This window comes from Cinclus cinclus, chromosome 2 (assembly GCF_963662255.1).
Source record: "Cinclus cinclus chromosome 2, bCinCin1.1, whole genome shotgun sequence".
NCBI lineage: Eukaryota > Metazoa > Chordata > Aves > Passeriformes > Cinclidae > Cinclus > Cinclus cinclus.
Window position 1 is genome coordinate 110,235,804 of NC_085047.1, and position 19,862 is coordinate 110,255,665.

Sequence of the window (19,862 nt, forward strand, 5' to 3'; positions counted from 1 at the left end):
TAGCTCCATCCAATTTTCAGTAGGTTAATGCAGAACAACTTGCTCAGACAAACATGCTTGTTTGTGCTACTGTTTTATACAGTACCTTACACAAACAGAAACTCAGTGTGCCATCTACGTCATTACAGCTGAGATCATTATTCAAACACTACAACAGCACTGTATTTAACACAGCTGATAATTTTTTTAAGCTCAGAGCTAGTCCTCATAAAGGGGGACAGCATTACCTTGATACATCTCAAATTTACAGTGGCCTCATATGTTAATCTACAGGCTGCAGACTTGATTCAGTGAGCTTAGACTATGTCAGCTCCAGAAGATCTTCAGTGGATGCAGTAGATAATAAGCATTTCCTTGGATTTACACATAAATACAGCACCTTCACAAAATCAACTGCTAATTTAGGCTATTAAATAAGTAAATGTAGTATATATTTACTATACTAACAGTAGAATTCCTACTCTGGAAGTAGAGTAGAAGGCTACCATGCTTCACTAGGTTTCCCACATCCCTGTGTAGCTGAAACCTTGGTAGTTCTTGACATTCACATAGAGACTTGTCTGTCAACCCTGGTAATATGATGGGCCAAGAGGCTGAAATACAAAGAATGTACAGGAGGTGGAGGCTACCATCAGTATAAGTTCTGTGAGACAGGCAAAAAGATCTGAGCCGTGGAGTTTTTTCCCTGCATAAAAACTGTACTGAAAGTGTGAAGACTACATCATTCACTCCAATTTACTAACTCTCCTAAACCCAAACTGAAAGAAATAATGACAAACAGACATCCTGATATATCACAGTCAGATCTGCTGACGGACTTACATAGGATTTATTGTAATACCCAGAATGCAGTTTTTCTTATATATCTTTTACCAAGATCTAGAATGATCCCCAGCAAAGCATGATCCAAGCAGGTAGTTGACTGCAGTTACTCATTTCAGATCATTGCAACAATCCCACATTTAAAATACAGGAATTTCAACACTCAATTAGACCTCATGATAAAACCTGGTTAGTGATAATGTAAAACTAAGCTTCACATAACACTTGTAACAAACCACATGAACTGTATCTTCAGCACAAGATTTCCATAATACATGGAAATAATACATTATTATTATTAGTAGTAGTATTATATTATGATTTGGGAATTATATCCATAATTTCCAAATCATAAGGTTTTCTAAACTGGATAGCATTGCTAGGTAGCCAACTCCAGGGGAAGCTGATTCCAAGTGGAAGCTGATTTTCAGGGGAGCTCCAAGACAGGAAAGGGAAGAACTGTTTCTCTATAAAGTGTTTCAAGCCAAACTCTAATAATAACTGGTATGTTGCTGCTGTTTCCTGCCAGCCTCAGCATTCCATCTCACAAGTGGTATAATGCACTGTGAAGTAGGTGCAATTTTTAAGATTAAGTCAAGGCCAGTAATTTGTAACAACAATTTGAGGTCCTCACATAAACACTACACAACCTACAGTAACTACTTACTAGAAATCTTAGAAACAGCTCTTTAAATAGAATCAAAGTGGAACAAACTGACAGTGCAAAGCACTTGAGTTTTCAATTCACAAAATTAGATGCCTCCAGCAAAGCAAACCTTTACCTTCATGGCTCTCTCCATCAGTTTGGAATCACAGGCTGGCAGTGGAGGCTCATGAGATATTTGTAAGGGTTTTGAGACATCAGTTTCATCAATTTTTATAGTGACCTTATGAACAGACGCGGTCCCCGTTTTCCTGCCAAGTACCTGTTGACTTAAAACAAATAGAATAATTAAACCATGTAACTGGAAGAACAGAAAATATGTTTTTCAGTAGCTAAACCTTGATTCTGTGTGTTCTAGCTAAAAACAACATTGTGTCAGCTGAACTGAAAAAGGCATACGTTTTAGATGACGTTGTAAAGCAAAACTACTGGTAAACTCTAACTACACGAAGAATTTTAGATGACTGCAAATTTAACACAATCAGAAGTGTACTCGAATTGCTTTTAAAATTTCATCTAGTGCAAGTCAAGCAATAAATACAGTAAAACTCTGACAGAGATCTAATAAATTTTTAGATATCTGTACATTAATGTGCAACCCTTACTTCTTTGCAAATCACGCAACATGTGTAGGTACTTAATTACAAGAATTTAGAAGTCTCACATCAAAAAGAAAGTACAATTCTGAAAATTATGGCTCAAGTTTGGTAAGTATAATCCCTCCTGTCATGTCATTTACTGTTTGCTAACAGACCTTTTGAAATGAACTTACTTCCAAACAGAGAGTGAGAGACATTTCCCTGCATGGTACCGCTCCACTTGCACAAGGTCACCCCAGCGCTCTCGGATCAGCATTAGCGTTTGTGAATGCAAGACTTCCAGCTGAAGAGCCAAGCAGAAGGAGTCTAATGCATGGAGCTAAGAAAACATAAGATGGCCAGGAAGCCTGTACACTACATAAACCTGTTTCTGTATACTACATCAATCCTTTTGTCACCTAAGTCACAAAAGATGCTGTCTGAAAACACACTAATGTATTAATCCAGAGATAATGACATATAAACAGCACCAAATATTTCTCAAAGGGTTTGTTTTTGGGTTTTTTTTTTTGTGGTTTTCTAAACTCTAAACTAGGACTGGTTGTTAGACAAGAGAGTCAGAACCCTGTTTTACAGATTCCCAGCTGTCATCATTTTTTACTGAAAAGATGATTACTAACAAAGAAATTTCACTCACCCTATAGTTACCACTACCCTCATCTTCCGTGGTCACCCTAAAAAACCCTTACTCTTCTTGCACAAAGAGCTTCACTGAAATCCACTTAACATTGTAAAGCAATCTGCCCTTTGCAAATAGAAAATCACTGCACATCCTGTGATGTCCTGATGATCTCCTCTCATTATTCACACAGATACAACACAGTTAAAACACCCTCATCAACCGCATATTACTGCGGTTCTTGGTAGCAAGAACTGCCAGCTCCCAGAACTTCCAAGTCACCTCTGTATTTCATCTCCAAAATCAGCTACTGCTGCATGGACTCATCACACAACCTGCTGCCTTGAATACCTCACCTTCACTTTAGCTGATTTAGTGTGTAGAGTTAAATTTGACATACAGACACCTGAGAATTACTGCTTCCAAGGCCATAATTTACTTCAAGGCCACCAAAACTTCATGTCCAGACATCTCCCCCAAGCTTAGCAGAGAAAGCATCTTTCCTGACTTCCAGCTACTAAGAGCAAGGCTACATTAAACACCTAATTCAGAAGCCTCTTTCAGAAGGATACGCAAGCAGTTGTACATGTCCTGAAGGGGCTTTTCATCAGCAAACAGCCGGGACTGGACCAGCTGATGGATGAAATTGATCTGCATGCTGTGAACCAAGGCTCGACCATCTTTAGCAAATGAAAAATAAGTCACATTAGCCATCAGGAAAGAAGGTATTAAAAATAATTCAGTAAACTGGTAAATTAAAAATAAAAAAGATACAACGATACCAAGCAACTTCCATACCAGCTTTTATAACAGAACCACAACATTCTTGGTTTACTGTGGAAATGTCAGTTTTACTACACTTCCACTGTATAGCTTTGTTAAGGTATTAAAAGCCTATAAATCAAGGTCAAAACAGGGTAAGTACATATAACTTCATTCTCTTAAGTGATGATATGCTGAAAACTCAGCACAAACAAGACTTATACAGTGTCAGAGACGAATACTATGTTAAAAACGAAGTGTAAAGGATTTATTTTTTCTTTACCACCAGTTTCCTTGTCTTCAACCAAAATTTCCAGCTTGAGAAGGCGCCAGGGTATGTCAGGGTCATCACCCATCACTGTCAAGGTGGCCTCAAACTCACCCTCAACTCGGAACTTCACACGGCCATTGGCTAAGGAAGAAAATAATGTTTTATTTCAATCAGTCTCCTAAGATGCCTAAAAAATAACAGTGTGGTAGCTCCTGGCACTGATAATGGATTACTGCCCTATCATTTCTGGTCTGTTGCGTATGTTTCCATGCAACTGTGAACATTTTACAGTCTGCAACAGACCCAATGTCAATAAGCAGCATAGGAAGATGTACAAACTGTCCTGAAGTTAACTTGTTAAATCTGGTAACTTGTTAACACTTGTGCTTCTGTAATACAGAGTAAGACTGAGCTAACTACCAGCCTGATAAACAAAACATCTGGCTGAAATATTCCTATTCTTTGCTACTATCAACAATGAATGCTTTCAGGAAAATTCAAATGACATTCAGAACATGGATCTCAGCCCAGGCTGAAATCCAGTCCTAAAAACACATCTCACTGCAAAACATTTATTTAATAATAGAATATTATAAATCCATTTTCATGTGAGGAAGATAATATTTTGCAGAATTTATATATACACAACAAGCAAAGCTTATGCACATTATTAATCTAACTGACATGTACATCCTCACACCTTTGAACACTGCTATCTGTTTCACAAATTGGGAGCAAGGACTTTAAAACTATGCAAGCAAGGTCATAAAAAGAATGAGAGGCAGAGCAAACAAGTGAGTACAACTCCTTACTCTGACATGCAGGTCAACCTTCTCAATCATTTAACAAACTATGTTATATACCTTTACAACTAAAGACATTTAGAAATATTCCTGCAAAAATTTAAGTCTGGAAGTTTCATTTTCAAGCACCCCATACATGCTCTTAAAACAAATCACACTCCAAAACAGAAAACATTGTCATTGAAATGTTTAGCTAGTTAAAAACACTCAAGAACTCAGACATATTATCCATATTATGCATATATCTTTCATACATACTTGCATTAGACAAAATTATCTCTAATACTGATACTGCAAGCACTCACACAGGGACTAGACAAAACCAGCAATAAGATTCTTCTCAAACATCTTTGATCGAGGTCTGTGGGGAACGGTTTACAAATGGCTAACCTTGTCTTGCTTAAAAGCATGGACTAGGTCCATTCCCCCCCCTATTCTATGTGAATCTGCAATAACTCAATCCAGTTTATAGCCATCCTTCTTGTATTAAAGGTTGTCTTAATGTTTACCACTGCTTGGGCTAAATGAAAACAGAGATCTCAAAACAGTTTAAGAGATCTGGTACTGTGGTGAGCCACTGAACAAAAGGCATGCATAAATATCAACAAACTCTGTGCCTGAACATGAATATCACAACAACTCAAAAAAGCAACACTAAGTGACTTGTTTAAACTCAAGTTCAAAGAGTTTCTGCAGAAAGATCTAACAGTTTATTGGATGTTAAAATTAAATTAAGATGAAATAGCCCAAAGACTGTTTCACAAAATGTTTGCTGAAAGAGCAAGACAGTGTCTAAAACTTTTCTGCATTACCTGCACAGGATTTCTTCTTGAAAATAAATATTTCAGCAATTTTATCAGTGCTCTCATTTTTCACACGGGGGGGAAAAAAACCCACATATTTTGATGCCAGAGACAGGATCCCAGTCTTAATAGATGAAGTATTCTTAATGGTCTCAATTAAGCTATCATTTAGCTTTGCTTTAGCATTAAAACAACAGTTTTATATCATCCTGCAATAATGTATCCTTCAAAAAGTAATTCCAGTTCCTACCGACTGTAAGATTTGCCAGCTGTGGAGGGAGATCTGTAGTCACAAGTCGATGGCGAAGGATCTGGTTTAGCTGATGAAGTGTGGTTTGCTTCTCACTCTTTGTTATTGGGTCAGGAGGGATTATTTTATCCTGTTACAATAAACACGAGCAGGTCTACATATCTCAAACAGGTATAGCAGATTGACAGCAGCAATTGTGAAAACCAACCAGACCAGAAGTCTGAAAATATATTTACTACAGGCCATTGCCCGGTGAAGTTTTGTATCTTATACTCAGATTTGCTCTCTAGATGATTAGATTTTATCCAAGACTGACCACTGAATAAAATCATTCAATTTAGCAGAACTAAATAAATGGAGGGAATGCTTTACTGAGAAAGTGTGACTTGTTCAAAAAGGAAGTATTTTGCATGAGAAACTGACACTGCAGAGACTTGGCACTAGGCCTGTATTGAGCTACAGCTCCATCTGCACACAGACAATTAGTTTGATTACCGTGCCATACAGGGGATTCCCACACCCCCCAGGGTTATTTACCCTAATGCAGGTGGGCAGCCGAGGGTAGGATCCAGTTGTCAGAACATCAATTGCATATGGGATGGCAAAGCTGGGCAGCCGAGCATGAACCAAAGCATCTCGAGCCAGCGATGCCAGACGATCAGCAGTGTCCACAAACAGGATGGCTTGCTGATCTAAGAAACTTGATATCATCTGCACACGACAAGGAATTTAAAAAAAAAAAAAGGCAAATAAAAAAATGCACAAATCAATAGTTCTTTATATTCAGTTTATCCTTGACTTCCAGTTCAAGTAACTGCATTTACAACACAAAGAAAGAATGAATATTCTGGCCACTTCTTACATTCACATGCAAGGACGCTTAATATCCACAAGCCATTCCTGATGCTGTGGGGGATCTGCACAGCCTCACAGCTCTTTATCTGCTGATTGCTACTGGAATGCAACCATACTTGTTTGTAATCAGTAGGGACTTGTTTGTCTACAGCGTTCTGGACTTTATTCTTATTTATCCAAGACTAGGATGAAAGTGATAATAAAAACTAAAGCACTCAGATCACCATCTTCCCTGTTCTGTTATCTCAACCCAAATCGTTACTGAAACTATGTGCAGACAAGCCTTTCATTTTATGCCACTGATGAGTTTTTGGGAACCCGAACTGTTAAAAAACAAGATTATACAATTCTAAACAAGATTTTTTTAAAAAAGATTTCTGTAGTAAAAAGAAGTCAGGGTGCAGCAACATCCCATATCCCTCAGAGACTGTTTCATGCCAGACTCTGTCTCTAACTTACCGCACACTTTTCCACCTTCCCAGCATTATTAGCCCACTTGACCAAGGCTAACAAACGAACAAACAACTGACGAGTGCGACTTGCAAACTGCACTATCTCTATTTTTCTGTAAAAAAAAAAAGTACATTAAGCCAGTACTCAGATATATAATAAAGCTGTAAATTAACTGTGTGCCAATTGAAAGAAAAAAAGAGCTGCAATGATAACTTTTAATTGTGTTTATGCAGGCATCAGTACTATGTGGCTTGTTTGATTAAGAGCATGGCAGGTGGGGAAAATTCTCTGTTGCAAATATCTAACAACATACATGAATTCTAACAAATCATGACTGTCTGGGGAAACAAAAAGTATATTCATAGCAATTAATCACTGACTGTAAGAGAAACAATTCCATAGTGCGCTCAACTAAATCATCTTTACATGTTTTATAGGATTTCCCTAGGGCTTAAGATTAAGTTTAAAGTAGGCAACATACCCTAGGATTACAGGACCTGAAAGTAACAATTCATTTATATTCACTATAAATAAATGAATAAGTAAGATACTGAACAAAATATGATCTTTACCATATATTTGCACAGTATGTTACAATATGAAATAGGGCAGTGGTGGGGAAGACCACAAAAGCCTCATCCTTTAACTTTGCTTTCCATTCCTGCCTTGAAAAGAAATGGATGAAAGAACTTACTGACTCTCGATATTCCACACGCCACTTTTGTACAAGATAGTCAAAATGAGTGTATGTCTGCATGTCTTCAGAGCTATTTTTTGTAAAAGAGAACGCAATAGAGGCACAGGCAGATTCTCATGCTTTATTACAGACCTACACTGCAGATGCATCAGATGAGACACAAAGATCTACAGTGTAGATCTGCAATACCTTACACTCTGAAATATAATTTCAACAGTTTATAAAGGTTTTCCTCCCTTTCTCTGTGCTCAATTTACTAATTTCACTATGGTTTGCTACTTAGTTTGGAAAAAAAACTGCAAACCCAAGCTCTTTTCCTGATACGATTTTCTAAAGTAACAGAAATGTTTGGACAAAAAGAACCTTATGTAGTGCATAAGGTATTGGCCTCTACCAAACAGAAGCTGCATCTCCTGATCCCAACCTGTAAAACACAAACTCATAACACAAAAAGAGCCTGATTCTGCTGAGAGTGCTGCTGTAATGAGGTTAACTCTTTTGTGCAAGTTAAGCATAATCTGCTTGTAGCAGATGAACATGTAAGGCCAGAAGCACAACTAATACCATCTGGTCCTGTTTCTTCCATTACACACTGTGAACCTCTTCCAAGAACTTGGGCACTAAGCCAGTGACTTCTCTGTGTTCTAGAGCACATGTTTTGGAATGGCATTCAGCCTGATATTAAGATTTCAAGTGGTGGACAAGCTGCTATATGGACACACTACTCTAACAGTAACCACACTTTGAAAACAAGATGTTGAGAGTTCTGAAAGATTCAGGAAAACTTTATGAGATTCCAAAGATGACTACAGTGATACTTTAGAAAGCCAGCAATCTCTCAGACAGACTCCACATAGAAGTTGCTAAAATCCAGTAGTTATGTCAAGCACCTATGGGGAAAGCAGCATGATAGCAGGAAAAAATTCAAACTGATGTTCTGTGATTGAAAATGAATTTTAAAAAACAGCCCTCAAAAAGCACAACAATTTAATAATAAAAATTACTGTCAAATCTAGACTGAGTATTCCAATAACTGTTCCATTAATACCACTTAATTTAAGTTAGAGTTGTTACTTTGATTTGACAGAGCCCTGCTTCCAGAATCACCACCATCATCCCTGAATGACAACTGCATTGGGAATCTACTTCTCTAACAAAACACAAAGACCTTCGAATTTCCTGCATGGTCTTCCATTACAGCTACATGACCTCATGCTTCACAAAAATAAATATTTGAGGAAGATGAAACTTCAGGAAAGAGTTTATTTACAAAACAAGAAACAAAAAAGTTGTTTTCTACAATTTTCAACACCCACAGTGATCAAAGGTCTTGATGACAGCAAAAAGGAAAACACCATGTCCTTCTTTAAGTAGGTAAAGGAGGATCTTGGGACCTATAGATCACTTGGCCTAAGTTCAGTTGAGAAAAAAATTCACAGAACAAATCTTTCTCTAAGCTATGTCCTGATAAATACCAGACATGAAATGAGCCTGGAAACAACCATTAGAAATTTGCCAAGGGCAAACCACCCCTGATCAACAAATTGCCTTCTACAGGATGAACTCCTCTGTGATCAAGGGGAGATCAGAAAATGGATTTACATTCAAAGGAAACATGTGGAGTACAAGGATGGGCTGAGGAAGCTGAATTTGCTCCTGCTTAAGAAGACAAGGCTGTAGCAAGATCCTACTGACATCTTCAAGTATCTAAAGGGGCATTATAGGGAGGATGGAACCAGACACTTTTCAGAAGTGCAGAAGGCCTAGGTACAACAGCAACAAACTAAGCCAGTGAAAAAGAAGTCAGATGTGAGGAAAACAAAGAAACACAGTGATATGGTCAAAGACTGAAGTAGATTACCTACAGAAAGATAATGATACTGTGCAAAACCCAGTCTCCATTACCAAGAAGAAAGCCCCTGGATTTCCCCCACAACTCAGCACTATTAATTTTCCCACCACTAATGTTTTGTTTTTTGTTTTTTTTTTAATCCAACCACTTTCTTGTAAGAGTTATTTATTCCTACAATTGCTAACTAATAAATGATCCTGAAAAAAAACACTATATACTATGATGCATAATTTCTCATCAGCTTTTCTTATCTCTATCTTTTAAATATGCCTATTTTTTAAATAGGCATTGTAGTACAGAACTTATATTTTATGTCAACTTTATTAGAGGATAACACCTCTTCACAATCTTCATCTTAACCAAAGTATATGTGCCATGTCATCAGGCTCTAGCTCCAAGAAACAGAGTTTGAAGCCCAACTACTAAATCCATTACAGTCTCAAAGCTAGAGAAAATATGGATAATTAAGCCACATTCCTATAGATAAGCTCCTCCAAGACTTGGAAATCCATTTCACCAAGAGAAGTTCTCAAGTCAAAGCTAACAAGGATGTGAACATTTAATTTCAAGACAATTTCAGTAGTAGGATATTCTTTGTACATTGAAGGCTGTCTTACTTTCTTTTTTCTAATCCACTAGGATTTAAGTTGTTGCCCCACACCCACGTGCCAAACAGAGTAGAATCCAACTTTACCTAGAAATGCTAAATATCTAGATGGGAAAAGCCTGCCCAAGAGCACAAGGTAGCTCTGGACCCAAGTGGGAAGTAATTTTTCAGTAAAAACTGTGATAATTAAAAACCCTAACTAAACCAAATCAAAATCCACACTGTTTCTCTTAATAAAATACTATGCAGAAGGAAAAGGGGTACATGTAATCATTCTGGGTCATGTTTATTTGAAAATGGGATTAATTCCACATGTTATGAGAGTTTTGGAAGGTTTGAGATAACAATTAATGATTACCCTGGTACATAGAGTTATTTATTAAGAGTCTTAGGAATATCATAGCTCCTATATCTCTCTAAATAAATTCAGATCAATTAATATGTCAACACAAATGAAGGGAACAATATTATGACAAGTTTTATAACATTTATTAAGAGAAACAGAAAAGTAAATGGATCTTTTTCATCTCAGCCGGGTGCTGCTCTGGTCACTTACATTTGCTCTCTAATAATTTTCACACTGCAAAACCACATAGAACTGGAGCAGAAAACAGTGTTCATGATAGGAAAGACCAGGTAACATGGAAAAATGCAGAATATAGGTTTTTACCTTGTTGTCATTGTTGAACTGTTTTTTCTGAACAAAACATTTCTTTATCACACTAACTAGAATCTATTTAAATTCTCCAGTTACCTTTCACATCAGCTTTACTGTCAATTCACTGCTTCAAGAGTCATGAAGTAGTGTTCACTACTGTAACAACAACAAAAAAAGCCCAAAAAACTATAAACCCAAACACCAACAAAAGCCAATATTGTCACTAATGCTGAGAAAAATCTTGAAACTATGTAGGGACAGCAAGACAGACATAGTTTATTTTCTTGCATAAAGTCTAAAATTACCTGAAAAAGATTTTATTTAAACAACAGCTTATTAATGTTAACATCCTAAACAAGTTCTATATTTTAACATGCATTACAGATTCTCTTATCATAACTCACCTTTCCATATCAGTCTTTCTTGGTAATCTATATGAAAGAAGAGGGGGGGAAAAAAAGATGTATTATATATCATTCTATTACATTCCAGAAAACTAGAAATTGAAATAAGAAATTTCAACTAGAAATTTTCTTAGCCACCTTCAGTAACAGGAACTTTAACACAAATACAAAATATACAAAAAATAGTACCATGGGTTACCTGTCACTACTACTCCAGTACCAGGCAAACTGAAATTTGTCAAATTAACAGAAAAGTTTGACAAAGGCTGCTGAGATCAATTACTCTACATAAGCCATAAACATACAGGAAGGACTTCTTGACTAATATTTTGGAAGTTTTTTTCAGAGCAAACTAAAAATCTAAATTTCCTTGTCCTTTCCAGAGTTTGAACATTCTTTATCTCATGTCAGGCAAACTTCTGTTTGCACCCTTAACAGACATGGTACTTCACAAGAGCTATACCTATCTTTTCCCATTTGTTCTGTATGTCACTTCTTGAAACACACAGCCTCCCCACAGAAACCTCTACAGTTAAACAAAGTAAGAAGGAAACAGGTTTATTCAGAGTCCAAATGCTTTCAGGAAAGTTTTTCTTGGCCCAAAAACATCCCTTTGCTTTGCCACTTCAAACACAACAACGTCAACAAAGCAGATCATTAAGTAAATGTAAATAACTTATTTTCCAAAAATAATCAAATGGTACTTTAAAAACTACAGAGGTAAGTCAAGGAGTTGCAGCATCTGAAAATATCTCAGTTTCAGACATTCCCATTATACATAATTTAATATCAGTACCATTACTACAATTGGGGTTTTTTGGCAGTAACTTGGGGGCAAACTTAAGCACTTAGGCAGCCAATCTGCAGCTGCTCTCAGTTCTCACAGATCACTTTTGGACACAGCCTGATGCAGAGACGGACCTGCCTGCAGAGGCATCTCCCCAGGTAGGAGAACTGACAAAAGTATTTACAAGAGCAGGACAACGGGAATGGGTTCAAATGGAAAAAGAGTAAGTTTAGGTTAGAATCAGGAAAAAAAATTTCCCTGTGTGGCTGGTGAGGTACCGGCACAGGTTTCCCAGAGAAGCTGTGGATGCCCAATCCCTGGAAGTGTTTAAGGCCAGGTTGGATGGGACTCTGAGCAACCTGGTCGAGGGAAGATGTCCCTGCCCATGGCAGAGAGTTGGAACTGGGTGATCTTTACGGTCCCTTCCAACCCAAACCATTTTATGAATGGGAAAGCGCGACCACCTCCTCCCCCCACTCCAGCCTCGGACGAGCTCCGGGACAGATCCCTGGCGAGGCCTCCGCATCCTCCCGGGATGCGGCGAGGCGGCACCGCCAGCCGGGCACGGAGATATCTGCGGCACTCACAGGTCGGCCAGCACGGTGAGCTCGGCGTAGGTGCGGTGCAGGAGGAACTCGATGAGGGTGCTGAGGCGGTAGCCGGGGCTGGCGGCGGCTGTCACGGCGCCGGGGGCCGGCGGGGCCGGGGCTGACGCGGGGCCGGCCGGCACCAGCTGGGCGCTCTCCAGCTGCACCGGCGCCATGGCGGCGGCGGCGCCTCGGCCCCGGGCAGGAGCCGCGCGGCAGCCCGGGAACGACTCCCGGCGGCGCCGGCACCGCGCCCGGCTCGCCCCGCGCGGACGGAGCGGGGAAGGGGCGGCGGGAGCGGGGCGGCTCCGCAGCGCTCAGAGCCCGCCGGGCGCAGGGGCCGCCGCCATGATGGGGCACGGAACCGGAAGCGAACGGGGAACCTTTCCGGGAAGAGCGGGCGGGGCGGGGGCAGCGGGAGTGGGGAACAGCGGGAGACGGACGGGACAGGGGGACACAGAGGGGACAGGGGGACACAGAGGGGACAGCGGGACACGGACGGGCATGGAGACACAGAGGAGACAGGGGGACACGGACGGGCATGGAGACATACGGGACACGGGGACACACTGCTGCCATTGTGCTAAGGGATCACTGGATCCCGGGATGGGTCAGGATGGAAGGGACATCAGTGGGCCATCTGGTCCCACCTCCTTGCTCAAGCAGGGTCATCCCACAGCACATGGCACAGGATTGTGTCCGGATGGGTCTGGAATATCTCCACTGATGGAGACTCCACACCTTCTCTGGACAATCAGTTCCAGTGCTCAATATCTGCACAGGGAAGAAATTCTTCCTCATGTTCAGGTGGAACTTTCTGGCCATCAGTTCCTGCCCGTTCCTCCTGTCCCATTGCTGGGACCAGGGAGCAGAGCCTGCTCCATCCTCTGACCCCTCCCTGCAGACACTGACAGACAGGGATGAGGGCCCCTCTCAGCCCTCTCTTCTCCAGGCTGAACAGCCCCAGCTCCCTCAGCCTTTCCTCACTGAGATGCTCCAGTCCCTCCATCATCTTTGTCACCCTCCCCTGGTCCCGCCCCAGCAGCTCCGTGTGTCTCCTGTCCTGAGGAGCCCAGAACTGGACACGGCACTCCAGGTGATCCTCACAGGGATGAGCAGAGGGGCAGGATCACCTCACTGCCCCCATATCTGCTCATGTTACTGAAATCCAGGAGGAAGGAGAACCAGATTAAGGACTTGGCGCCTCAAAAGTGCATTTGATGCTGCTCTTGGGGCTGTCAAGGACCAGTGGGCTCTGCTGGACACCAGGCTGGCCAATCCCTTCCTAATGACTTAGAAAATGCAGGACATTCCAGGGGTAACCAGACAAGAAACACTAGTGGAACATTGTCCTTTGAGATCATTGTTAAGGAGAGAAGAGGGAGCCATGAGCAGCAGAGCATCCAGCGGGATTTGGGGATATACACAAAGCATTGGGAACTTTTTCATATTTCTGTCTTACAGATCAAGTGACACCTCTGAAGGGAGGGAGAGGGAGGGTCTGTAAACAGCTGAAGGTTGATGTATTGTTGCAGGTTACCAAAGGAGACTGTGTAAGGAAACTATAAATCCTGTGTGTTTTGTGTCACGATTCAGTCAAGTGTTAAATCATAAATTCTTGCCTTATGATTACAAAGAAATCCCTAAAATAAACACAATAAATACCCAAACTCCTCCAAGTTTAATAAAAAGAAGGAGAGGTCCTATTTGTTTCGTGTGGAGTGCAGCTTTCAAAGAAACCCTCCTCTTATATAAATCTTTCCAGGAAAGTTAAATATTAAAGGAAACATTTTTCAACCTGAGTAGTGTGTCATCAGTTTAATAATAACAATAGCAAAAGCCCGTCCAGGGAGGAAGGGCAGTATTGCTGCAGCTGTGAGCCATGCCAGGTTTGTGGGCTGCTGGGCTGTTTCAGTCACAGAAGATGAACCTTTGAGATGGGGGTGGATGATGATTGTCAGCTGGGAATTTTCTACTCCAAAAATCACTAACTTTTGGGGTTTTTTTGTTTCTTTTTTTGGATTAGTTGAGAGGGGTTTTTTCAATACAGATGGAAGAAATATTCGTTCTATTTATATAAGTTAATCTACAAAGGATCTATAAAGAATAGAATGATAAGTACTCTCTGTATCATATAGTGATACAAGTTATTGGCTTAATGTATTTTAAGTTCTTGTCTGCCCATTTCAAGGATGTTTTTTTTTTCCTAATGTATGAAAATATTTTTTTTCACTTTAGATGCACTAATAAATGCAGTGTACTCATTTTATGGCCAACTAGCTACACTAATGAAGAAAATACTGACTTAGATGCACAGAAATCTGATTAAGCTCTTTATAAGAACTGTAACTTAGAAATACAGGATTTTAAATTGTTTTTTCCCCCTTCTTCCCATCTCTTCCCTTCCTGTTTAGTCTGTAATAAAGTTCCCATTGATTTCAGTGACACAAGCTCAGACTTTGTTGATGAAAAAGCAGGTGGCAAATTCTGATGCAGTTTAACTTTACCTCTGTTAGAATTCTTCTTCAGAAAAGCACCAAGACCAAGCTGTGGTCTTGGTGAATTTTTCAGCATTGTTTGGGGAGATGGATGTCCTCAGTGTGTCTGCCTTGGAGAGAAGTTAATCAGTGCTGTGGCACTGATTGTGCTGAGCTCTCCTCTCACATGGCTGCATAGGAAAGAAGCTCTTGATACTGTTTTCAAAGAAAGGAAGAGCAGCTACAGAGAAATTTCAGAAGCTCAAGGCTTATGGTTTTGCGCCCACAGCAATTGTGCTGTTGGGAGACTTGGCAAGATCAGTTGTTTTAACTGATGGAGATGAGCATTAGGAGTCAAAAAAGAATTGACTGGCCTACATAACAGTCGTGAAAAAGAAATATATGCTTCCTGTTTCTTGTTGCCTTTCTGGGGTTGGCAGTGCTATTCTTTGACTGAAGTACTTCTAGGAAGGATGAGCATTGTGCCTAAATTCAAAACCTCAGCTTGAAGGAACTGGAAGTAGGTTCCAGAAATCTGCTGGGGTGGCAAAAGCAAAAGCAAAACAGGAGGGAGAAAGCTGGGCCAGTGGGATTGTTGGGAAGAGTAAAAAGAACTTCTGGGATAGAGAGGGCTCCTTGCAAAAGCTACTGTAGTGTCATTTGTGTTTATTCTCTTCATTCAGCGGGTTTCAACTTCTGCCATTTAAACCTGGTGACAAGTTTTCTCTCAGCAATGGGAAGAGAACAGGCCTGGTAAGTCTCAGGCAAGCATTGGCTCTGACCTCAGGCTTTCCTGCAGACAGGCAGTCACTCACACAGACACTGAGTGTGGCACTGGTGCCCTGAAGAGCCGAGTGACCTGATGTGCAGCATTGGCTGGCCCATACACACAATCACAGAATGGCTTGGGTTGGAAGGGACCTTAAAGATCTACTTGTTCCAATCCCCCTACCATGGGCAGGGACACCTTTCACTAGAGCTGGTTGCTCAGAACTCCATCCAGCCTGGTTTTGAATGCTTCCAAGGATGGGACATCCACAACTTCTCTGGTCACCCTGTGCCAGGGCCTCACCCTCACAGTAATGCATCCATCTTGATGACCAGCTCTACCTGGCTCATCTTGTCATGGAGCACAGACAGGGCCTTAGAGCCACAGAGGAAGCAGGGGATTGCCTGGCAGGAGGATGTGGTAGGATCACAGGGGATGGAGATCAGCCTGGCCAGCTCCTGCTGTGTGCAGTGTGTGCCCCACTGTGTGACATGAGGATGGAGAAGGGCCTTGAGGGCAAGGTGTATGAGGAGCAGCTGAGGGCACTTGGTCTGTTCAGCCTGGAGGAGACTGAGGGGAGAGCTCAGTGCAGCCACAACTTCCTCGTGAGGAGAACAGGAGGGACAGGCACTGATCTCTGCTCTGTGGGGACAGTGACAGGACCGAGGGAATGGCCTGGAGCTGTGCCAGGGGAGGTTTAGGTTGGGTATTAGGAAAAGGTTCTTCCCCTGGAGGGTGGCTGGGCACTGAACAGGCTGCCCAGGGCAGGGCTCACAGCACCAGCCTGAAAGAACTCAGGAAGGGTTTGGACAAGCTGTCAGGCACATGGGGTGGTTCTTGGGGTGTCCTGTGCTGGGCTAGGAGTTGGACTTGATCATGATGGCTCTCTTCCAACTCAGCACATTCTATGATTCCATGGTTCTAGTCACTGCACCCCTCTGTATGTGAAAAGCCCTGCTGGGAAGCCCAGAAGCCTGACTTCAGGTAGGATTTGTTGGTTGATCAAAACCTTTTGCTACTACCTGTGGAGCTGACAGGGTTATAGAGCTACTGGGAAGGACAGAAGGCTACTTAACTTCCAGGGAAGTTAAACATTTACTGTTCTTGGAACCCTGGGGCAAATGTTCAGTGAGAGGGAGCCCAGACCGTATTGTGCCCTACAAGGCAGGCTCTGAGCTGTCCTTGTGTACCTCAGAGCTTGGTCATTCCATTCCGGTCAGGCTTTTAAATCAGAGAAGTGTTTAAACACACAGGAACCTCCTGGACTTGACATTTAAGTATTTTTTTTAAATGATAAAAAATAATAGCATGCAAATATAGTGCAAAGGTTTCTCGTTAATCATTTAATTCATGCAGTGTTGTGACGTTTGGCAGTTATATCCAAATGCCTATATAAATTATGAGTAATAAGAGTTTGATATCCTTCATTCTTTTCAGAAGACTTGAGAGAATCTGATACAGCGTGGGAGTTCCCACATGGAGTATAAGTAATTGCAGTGCTACATATTATAAACTTACAGAGCTAGCAATTCAATAATAGTTAAGATATGTATTTAAATTCTAATGAGATTTCATGTGACGTTATTAGATCAAACATATACTGATACTGAAAAAAGATTAGGCTTTTGTATCATAACACTTGCATGAATGTAAGACTTTTTCTATAATGTTATGCTGAAAGTCCAGTAGAAAAATATAAATGACCTTTTAATCACAAATGATTTTATGTCCTATATCTTTATTAGCTATTACTTTTTAATTAGAAGTACTTTTAAAATTAATTATTTTGTTGACAGTCTAGTACTTCAAGCCACAAATCATTGGTTTGTGAATTGTACAGGACTTACTGCACCTAAAATAAAGCATTCTTTGCAAAATTCTGTGTATGTATTAAAGGAAGAGGGTTTGTAGCTGGTTATTGCACGTGCTCTGCTGTTTTTTCTGTTTATTAAAAGGGTCACAAAGGGAACCAATTAAAAAAAGAAAAAGTCTCCAATTTATAAGATTTTAAATTATAATTTATAGTCTCTTTTTTTAATCTGCTTTGTCTGTGGGATTAAGTCAACTATTTTTTTGAATGATAAGAGATTTATAGTAACAGATTGAGAGTTCTCTGTCAGTCACTCTGGTTAGTGAGACAGAGAATCTCTTGTGTGGTGTGTAGTAAAGTACACCCCAGTTCTAATTATGTGTTGTGAATAACTTAAGAAAAGCAACATTCTCTGAGTCATAAAATAGAATCTTTGATTTTACTTGAATTTACAAAAGTCCCCTTTCTTATTATAAGGCAAAATGGATTATCTTTTTAATACTGAACATAGCTGTATTACTGTCAGCTTCTTTTGAGGCTTCTTTACTAAAAATGTTGATATCCAGTGTAAATTTGAAATTGATTTATCTCTGTCAGACTGGAACTAAAGCCAGCTAAAGGCCTTGCTATCCTCAAGAGACTGTATTTTCATTATTATTGCAATTAAGTTAATTACATCTCAATTTACTATTTTAACCATAGAAGCTGCATTTTTTTCTGTGTGTAAAAAAAAATGCTTTGTTCACAAGTAATTCTGTAATGGGAGCAAAACAGTGACATCCTTTCTGGACCCCACATCTTTGAAAAGCTAACAAAGGAGAAAGAGCCCCTGATCTGGTAATCTGGCACATGGGGGTAAAGTGATGAATTGCACTGTTCAGTCATAGACTTTGGACAATTTGACAATACCTTCCAAACCCTGTGATTTCTGCCTGTCTAACCATCCCTGGGTGTTACTCAGAATTTGAAAAAAACACGTGTGCTGAAAAAATACAAAGTGAGCCCTTATTTCAACATGAAAGCACTTTCAGGCAAAACGAATTTATCTGTGCAAACACCTAAAAGAGATGGAGAGAATATCAGGGAAGTAGATGTGATTAGTCATACCCAGTGGGAGAAGGACTGCAGCTGTGAAGTATTCTGTCCTGACCTTAGAAGTAGACAGCTTGATTGTGTTTAACTGCTGCTGGCTAATACATTCAGACAGTGCAAACTCACACTCCTCTAAAGACAAAGGTGGGTACCAGAACATGCTTAATTGCAAATTCTTCATGGGTCTCAGCTGTGATCAGATGAGATTTAAATGCTGACCCTCTCTCTCAGAAGTAAGGACATGCAGAATTGTGTCTAAGCTGCCGGCCTCTGCTCAGACTTTGGATGTGAAGGAAGTTTCTCAGCTAGGATGCTATCCAAGAAACTTCCCTCTCACACAGCTTCTAGATTGCGATATTTTCTTTTTCCCCAGAAGGGATAAACCAGCATTTTTTGTAGCAGTTAAAATCTTATCTAAGCACTGCCTGTGTCACAAAGCTCCAAGATGCCAGCTCTGACAACAGGGAATGCCAGAACAGGTTTGGCTCCAGGCAGAAGAGCTGATTACACGTTTAACTGTGTAACTGCAAACTTGGTTGACTTAGTGAACTCCAGCAATTATTCACTGTTCCTTAAAACTGAAGAGTACAGTAAAAAGGCAAACTCATATCTGTTAGCAGTGCAGGAATACTGGTCCTCTAGTAGATTATAAGGTATTTTGCTAATGGGCATGAGGTGCAGGTGGCTCTCAGATGCTATAGGGGCTTCCATACATGCTGCAATTTTGGCCAGTGCCAGTTTTGGAAGATCAGAAATTGTAGGTTGAGGGTGGAATCGCCTCTCTTCAAGGATTGTAGTTCAGCTGGAAGCACCTAACTAAATACAGCCTGTTGTGCCAGAGGGACATGAAATCCCTTGCATGGGGCCAGGCAGCACCTGGCTGAGAGTTGTTCAGAGATTTTTATGGGGTACAGACCACATCCTGAGAACTGCATGTAGCTTACAATTCATGAATTCATGCATCTTACAGTTAAGTGTAGAAGATTCCCTGCCCTACTGATTGCAGAAGTAATTAATAGCCTGTGGCTAGTTGCAGCACTGTGCAAAATGCTAAAAATTGTTACCATTCTGCACAACTGTAGAATGCAGAAGACAGAGTAGAATCTCAGTAAGTCCTAGCAACATTTTATTCTCAGTTGGAGTTCAGCCAGGAGAGCTGTAGCCCCTTCTATATTTTGTTTAGTTGGTTTATAGGAAATTATTTGACCCTCAAAGTGGGCA

The 19,862-nt window shown here is 40.6% G+C and overlaps 1 protein-coding gene across 1 annotated transcript in view; it reads right to left on the reverse strand.

The window, feature by feature from the left end:
• Window positions 1-12,669, reverse strand: part of MED14 (mediator complex subunit 14) — a 34,459-nt gene extending 21,790 nt beyond the window's left edge. Inside the window, exons 1-9 of the mRNA XM_062488118.1 lie at window positions 12,494-12,669; window positions 11,120-11,146; window positions 6,908-7,013; window positions 6,131-6,304; window positions 5,594-5,723; window positions 3,750-3,878; window positions 3,277-3,384; window positions 2,259-2,391; window positions 1,605-1,755 (exon numbers count right to left, since the gene is read on the reverse strand). Of these exons, the coding sequence (XP_062344102.1) occupies window positions 1,605-1,755; window positions 2,259-2,391; window positions 3,277-3,384; window positions 3,750-3,878; window positions 5,594-5,723; window positions 6,131-6,304; window positions 6,908-7,013; window positions 11,120-11,146; window positions 12,494-12,669 (1,134 nt within the window). The remainder of the gene's footprint in view (window positions 1-1,604; window positions 1,756-2,258; window positions 2,392-3,276; window positions 3,385-3,749; window positions 3,879-5,593; window positions 5,724-6,130; window positions 6,305-6,907; window positions 7,014-11,119; window positions 11,147-12,493) is intronic.
• Between the last annotated feature and the right edge of the window lie 7,193 nt (window positions 12,670-19,862).